General features: G+C 35.6%; 1 protein-coding gene across 1 annotated transcript; it reads left to right on the top strand.

Moving 5' to 3' along the window:
- The first annotated feature begins 517 nt into the window (after nucleotides 1-517).
- Nucleotides 518-1460, top strand: LOC131908267 (olfactory receptor 5W2-like). Its single transcript, XM_059259318.1, has one exon. It carries the CDS (start codon nucleotides 518-520, stop codon nucleotides 1442-1444), a length of 927 nt encoding a protein of 308 aa, XP_059115301.1. The 3' UTR covers nucleotides 1445-1460.
- Nucleotides 1461-7560: the final 6100 nt, after the last annotated feature.

Below are 7560 nucleotides of genomic sequence, written 5' to 3'. Positions count from 1 at the left end.
TACTTAAGATATACTAATAAACAGAAATGTTGTTGACAAATAGTAGAAAGCATTAAGTATTTCATTAATTATTGGTAGAGTTATCACTTATAAAATTCACAGTTTTTCATAGCATCTTTATGTGTTGAGGATAAATTTTATTTATATCTGAATATTAAGTTCAGTGAATTTGAAACTACAATATGTGACCATTAGCTCCACTAACTTAGATGATTATATGTTATTTTTAAGATTATCAGATAACAGTATACTAAATATATAATTCCTGTTAAGGAAGTCAAATTCAGGGAAACTAATGTGTAGATGGTAATATTTATCAAGAACATCTTCTAGCTTTCAAAGTTTATTAATTGTTATGTCAGATGGATTATTAAAATTAATTCTATCTTCTTTGAAGAATGAAGTATAATTTTATGAATTTCTGATGATAAAAGAAATTAAAAATAAAATAATGCTCTATGTAATAAAAGTGTTATTACCCTATGCATTTTTAATTTTTAAAGTTTATCCAAGAAAGATGGACGAGGGAATTTGCTCCTCTTTGGACAAATTCATTTTCTCGGGAATTACTAATAACCATGACATGAAAGTGGCCCCCTTCACCACATTCCTACTTGTTTATCTTGTTAATCTACTGGCCAATCTTGGGATGATCATCTTAATTAGAGTGGATTCTCAGCTTCATATACTCATGTACTTTTTCCTCAGCCACCTCTCCTTCTGTGACCTCTGCTATTCCACAGCAATTGGACCCAAGATGCTGGTGGATCTTTTAGCTGAGGAGAAATCAATTTCCATGGTTGGCTGTGTTTTGCAGTTCTTCACCCTCTGTGCCTTTGTTGATTCTGAGTGTCTACTGCTGGCAGTGATGGCCTATGATAGGTACCAGGCTATCAGCAACCCCTTGCTCTACACAGCAAACATGTCAAACAGAGTGTGTTTTATGCTCATGGCTGGGGTTTACCTGGTGGGAACAGTTGATGCTTTGATACATTCTACTCTTGTCTTCCGCTTATGTTTCTGTGGGTCCAATGAGATCAACCATTTCTTCTGTGATGTCCCTCCACTTCTATCAATATCTTGCTCAGGTACAGAGGTCAATGAGTTAGCAGTATTCACAGTTGGTGGGTTTATTGAGATAAGCACCATTTCAGGACTCCTTGTCTCCTATTGTTACATCATCTCAGCAGTCTTGAAGATTCACTCTTCTGAGGGGAGGTTCAAAGCTTTCTCCACCTGTGCCTCTCACCTGACTGCAGTTGCGATTTTTCAGGGAACTCTGCTCTTTATGTATTTCTGGCCAAGTTCTTCCTGTTCCCTAGATCAAGACAAAGTGACCTCACTATTTTACACTCTAGTGATTCCCATGCTGAACCCTCTGATTTACAGCTTGAGGAACAAGGATGTGAAAGAGGCTCTGGAAAAGATGAAGAATAAAATGTGACTTTATACCGTTTTCAGATGTAAGTGTACATGATTGTTTTTAATTCATGCTGCATCACAAACAACAAAACATTGCATCATATAATAACTTAATAAAAATACATTAGTTCTAACGTCTAATTTTAAGGGAATGCATAATCAATCTATGCTTAGTTTTCTTTAAACATCATGTTATAATATCTCTTTGAAGAACTTTTCCTAAAAATTTCAATTGTGCCCAAGTTTTATGTGTCCATCTGTTCAGTGTGTGACAAATTAAATAGGATATGGTGGATATTTATTCACTGCCTTTGACAGGTATTTTTGAAGCTAATTAATTAGCTTAATTAGCATTGAATACAATATGTATATATGGAAAATTACTATATATTCCCATAATTTATGTGGGTGTCATAGCAGTCTTGAGCTTAAGTCCTGTTGATTCAGCTCCAGAGCAGATTCTTTAACCCACTTTTAGGATACCATCTTTCTGGGAGGCAGATATCCTGTCTCTGTACAAAAAGATGCTTATCTGGGAGGAGAAAATGTCTCTGTAGTCATACTAACAACTAGTGGTCAGGTGTGGTTAGACATGTTGGAAGTTAAACCATGTTTGATTAACATGAGCACTAGATCTTGGTAATTTACATTTGGGTGCTAGAAGTGTCTTCTCTCATCTCCTCCAATAGTTTCTAATTTAGTTTTTCCTTTACCAACCCCAGTTAAATAATTCCCTGTAATTGATTTTTTTAAAATTAATTAGCACCTATTTTTAAATTGCTATATGCAAGGAGAATGTATAAACATAGATTTGTTCAAATACTGAATCATCCTAGTAATGAAAACCTCAGTATTATAGGGGTTGAACAACATGAGACAGCAAACAAATAACAAAACGAACTTCCATTTAATATGGAATTTAGGAATGCTAATTAGTTATTATTAAGACAATCCTACCTAAGAGTGAGGCATATTCAATGTACTTAAATAGATACTTCACAGTTTGAAGAAAGAACATAAAATGGTTTTGAATACAAACCTGAAATATCTCAAAATAGTTAAGTTCCTGAGAGATAAGTGTCTTCCCTGTGAATATGTCCTTAATATACCTTTTTCATAAATTGTTGATTCATATTTCTCATGGCTGAAGCACTGAATAACTATGGATCATGACCTAAGTTTGAAAGCCCACTCAAGACTCTTTTGTTTTTAAGTGAAATTTAGAATTCCTGAGTTATCCTGGGTCCATTAAGTTTTACAATTTCCATTATCAAATGACCTTTCATGAAAATATTTCAGAATTGAAGACCAAGTGCTCCTCTGATTCATGATATCATGTGGCACAATATGAGATGTCAGGAGATCCTGAGAAGGATTCTTCATGTAGATAAAAGACTATTCATATCATAACTTCTTATTCAATTCAATCTCATTTGGCCAGACATGTGATGTTTTTATTCAGATGTTTAAATAGTATCATACTATTGAATGTGAGTTTCTTATTTTCTTTGGGTATTTTGTTTGTTATTTGTTGCAACTGTTTTGTTTGCTACTTATTTTTTCTTAAGAGAGACAAAAAAATGACTTGGAGTTGGGTGGGTGGGGAGGTGCAGAGAATCTGGGATAATAGGGAGAAGAGAAAAATTGTGATTGGAATATATTGTATGATTTTTATTTGATAAAAATTATGATAAAATATTACTAAATAATATACAAAGTCATTAGGAAATGATAAATCATTAAAGCCAGAGCCCTAAGATATTGGACTATGGACCTTACTACACAGGACTCAATAGCTTCCTCTCTGATGTCACTACAAAGAAGTGAAAATCAGATTATCTATGACCAAGAATATGTGTTATCAGCATTCATCACAACTCACTGTGATTTTGGACCTATATCCCCCATAGTTGTAAGATTAGTAATATATTGTTATCACACTTCAAAAAAATAAGAAAAACAACATGGCTATAAGCAAAGTTTCAATTTTTATAAGTAGTATGTAAAATTGGTGTCACTTTATTGCTAATTAATTATGAGAGAAAAATAATTTAATGATGAACTTGTATCTTTCTGAAAAGCTTAATTTTATTACGCTTAAATAGTGATTTTAGATACACAACAATACTTTGTAGAAAATGTGAACAAGAGAAAAGGAAAATTGAAATCCATCAATGGCTCCTAAAAACAATGAACAGATTCATGACTTTATTATGCTGAGCATCTGGAGATGAAGTTGAAAGGTTGATCCTTGGGTTTACTTAAAGGAATAGACAGGTGGGGAAATTTATGCTGTGCTTTTATGGAGCCCACTCGATCTGTGACAGGCGAATCCAAATCTTATGATTTCCTTGACTCCTTGAAACTTACATGAAATTTTAGTTTACTAAAAGAAATTAAAGTTTTAGATAAATTAGCATTAATCTGTACTGAAATTCACATTGTTAAACAGCAGAATCATGCCTTTGAGACCTAAGAAAAACTATAGGTTTGGATTTAAAAGCATGAACATTTTCCCACTGTCCAGAGATTCAGATATATAGATTGGGCAGAGATGTTTTTAGCTCTATGAGAAGCACCTTTAAGTCTATACTTAAATGACAACCAAAGGAAATTTAAAATCTTGAGCATGTGATTGAATAGTAAATAATCAGTGTTCTATCAGAACACCTTTTATCAATGTTAAAACACTAAACCTTTACCATCTCAGTATAACAATAACATAGTGGTAGGATAAGTCTGAAATATTTTCCATGTCTTGACTCATTTATTAGAGATTTAGAACTTATTAGACTTTAAATCTTTTTCTTTCTATCTTATCATTTACCAGAGATGTGAGTAGTTTCATTAATATCAGTCATTTCAGGGCATGTTCTTTTTAATAAAAGAGTAGTAAAACAGTTACATCTCAAACTGTTTATCCTGTAATATAATGCCTGTTAGCAAGGCAACACTGTCTGCCTTTTCTTAACAAGAGACCTAGTAGCTCAAGATGAGCAAAGAAGGTGGCTATAGCCTTCGGGGACATTTAGCCTAGTTGTCAATGCCATCAGAGATCTGAGGATGATACATTATACCAGGAAGTACAATTCAAATGACCTATGTGAAAGATATATGTGGTATGTATTCACTTATAAGTGGATATTAGCCATTAAATAAATGATAATGAAGCTACAAGCAGTATACCCTGAGAGGTTAGATCAACAGGAGAGGTCTAGGAGGGATGTATGGATCTTACTGAGGAGGAGGAGGAAATAGAAACAAATTTATGGATAGACTGGGCATGGTTGGGGACAGAAGCAGGATATTCAGATGGGGGGACATATATGGGATAGAGAATGAGCATGCAGGGAGAGATGGCTGCAATTGAGGTGTGTTTAGGATATGACACGGAAACCTACTACCATGGAAACTTCGTGGAATGTATGAAGGTGATCCTAAAGAGGACTCCTTGTATTGCAGGATAAGGAATCCCAGCTGGCCTTCTCTTGTCACCATGGAAGGCTTCCAGTGGCTGGCTGAGATTGTATTCAATTGAGTTTTTGACAATGTGGTTTGATGGAAATTTTAAATACCCCCCACTCCCCAAGGCTATTGCTAAGACAAAGGGTTGCTCCTCACAAACTGACTTTGGAGACTATTGCTGAGGACAACAACAATTCATTGAACACTGAGAAGTTGAGCTGGTGCTTACATAGATCCTTCCTCTGTACATTCCAGACTTTTTTATTCAGGAAGGTGCTCTGCAGGATACTGGAAGAGAAACATGGACACCAACTTATCCACAAATCCTGTGACACACAATCTGCCTTCAAATTATGCTAGGTCAATGGTGGCATAGAACATGTGGGAATCCAGTCAATATCTGATTTGAATTCAGGCCCATGCCAGGAGAATGAATTTGTATCTGACACTACTTGGGTAAACAAGAACCAGAAACTACATAGCCCAAAGCCACAGGGTAAAACCAAATATTACTGGTTTTTAAAAAACTATAAATAAAATGATTCTTAATGACATTTTGTTGTATTTATAGATTCATGCCTTAACCAGTCATCATCAGAGAGGCTTCCTCTTGTAGCAGATCAGAACAAATGCAGAGACTCACAGCCAGATATTACACAGAGAGAGTGTCTAAGTGTGAGGTCTCCATCAAATACTTTCCCTCAGAGCTCAGGGATTCAAGAAGAGGGGATGAAAATACTTTAAGAGCCAGAGTGTTGTAGTGATATTTTATCTGTGTCCCCCAATAAAATGTATTTGAGGATCAGAGGAAAAAGCCAGACACTATATTAAACATAAAAGTCAGGCAATGGTAGCACACACCTTTAAACTTATCACTCAGTTAGCAGAGATCTGTCTGGATCTCTTTGAGTTTAGAGCCACACTGGGAACAGAGCCAGGCATGGTAGCACATGCCATAAATTCCAATACTAGTTAACCATGGAGGTCTGAAGGTCTGTACAGACAGGAAGTGACAGAGCTGGCCAGGAAGAGGAAGTGATGTAGCTGAATGGAGAGAACAAATGATACAGCAGAACAGAAAGGCATATAGGTGTGGGTACATAGGAAGTAGGTCTCTTTGGAAGCTTCAGAGTCAGTGAGGTAAGGTTAGCTGTGACTTTTCCTAATCCTCTGATCTCTCAGGCTTTAACCCCAATTTCTGGCTCCATGCTTTTTTTTATTTAATAAGACCTTTTAAGATTCATGTTACAATTGGTGCTCAAAACTGTGACAAGAACTCACTAAAAAGCTGCTTGTGGACTTACAGACCCCCTGGCTCAGGCCAGAGCTGCATGTGCCTGGATATCCACCCTACATGGGCCAGAGTCTCTTTGACTTTTTCTCTCCTGGTGGGTGATCAGCTCTCTTTGTCTTCCTATCTCATATTGCTACCATACTAGGTAACTACTTTGAAAATCCCTTGGACTTCTACTGTTCTGCGCATTCGACAGACTTGATAAGTCAATTAAGATGTCTTAAATGGAGAAATTAATTAAAAGAGATTTTTCCTCACATTAAAAGATGGGAAACATTTTTACAGTGGAAGGAATTTAGTCTCCATTTGATAACACATTAGGCAGTCTGAAAATGGGATAATTAAATGAGAGGATAATTAACGTTGATGAGATGTACATAACATCAATTATGAATATTATTTGTTTGATCATTTTTATTTTAGCTTTAAAAAGGTTGTTCAATTTCAGTGCCAAGATAAAAGCTTTAGAAAGGCCTATTAAAATGAATTATAGAGTAATGCAGACCCAGACAGAAGAATTTAAAGGTGAACCTATATCAAGACTGAATTATACTGTTACAGAGAAAAAGTCTCAGGTTACCAGACAGTAAACAATAATCTACCCGGTAACTTTACAGGAATTGTCAAATGCTCAAGGGTGTGTACGAACTAAGTGGACTCCAGTGAAAATGTTAGATTTGAGGAGATTTAAAGAAGCTACAGTGTCATATGGAAGGCATTTTCACTTTGTAAAGCAGATGTTAAACTTGTGGTCAACTTGTAATAGAATTATCCCTCAGGACTGGAAAGAATTAATTACAGCTGTCCTAGAGGCAGGACCACAGTCATAGTGGAGAACATGGTAGAAAGAGGAGGTTAAAACTATAGAACAGTGATGTAGGACTAGAGGTGTGGAAATTTCCCAGGATCAGCTTCTTGGAGAAGACAATTACACTGATATACAAAGAGGATGTTTATATGATAACCAAACCATAATTTTATTCCTCATGGCAGACATGAATGCTTGGGACAGAATTGAGGAAGCAGGAAAAAAGTTGAGTCATTTATGAAAGTTATACAGGACCCCAAAGAAACCTTCACGGTTTTCTTACAAAGGCTGTCTTCAGCAGGAAATAGAATGGTACCAGATTCAGAAGCTAGACATACAATAATTGAATCTTTGGTTTTTGAGAATGATAGTACAGCATGCAAAAGAATAATTAGGCCATTAAAGGCACAATCAGCACCCTTGGAGGATTGAATCAGGGACACAATTAATATTGAGTCTCATGACCACAATGATATGTGTATAGGAGAGGTGACTTCAAGAGCTTTGAAGAAAAATAATGTCAGATGCTTTAATAGTGGTAAACAAGGTCACGTAAAAAAGGACTGCAAAT

The sequence above is a fragment of the Peromyscus eremicus genome, chromosome 4 (genome assembly GCF_949786415.1).
Source record: "Peromyscus eremicus chromosome 4, PerEre_H2_v1, whole genome shotgun sequence".
NCBI lineage: Eukaryota > Metazoa > Chordata > Mammalia > Rodentia > Cricetidae > Peromyscus > Peromyscus eremicus.
This window is presented reverse-complemented; position numbering and strand designations above follow the sequence as displayed.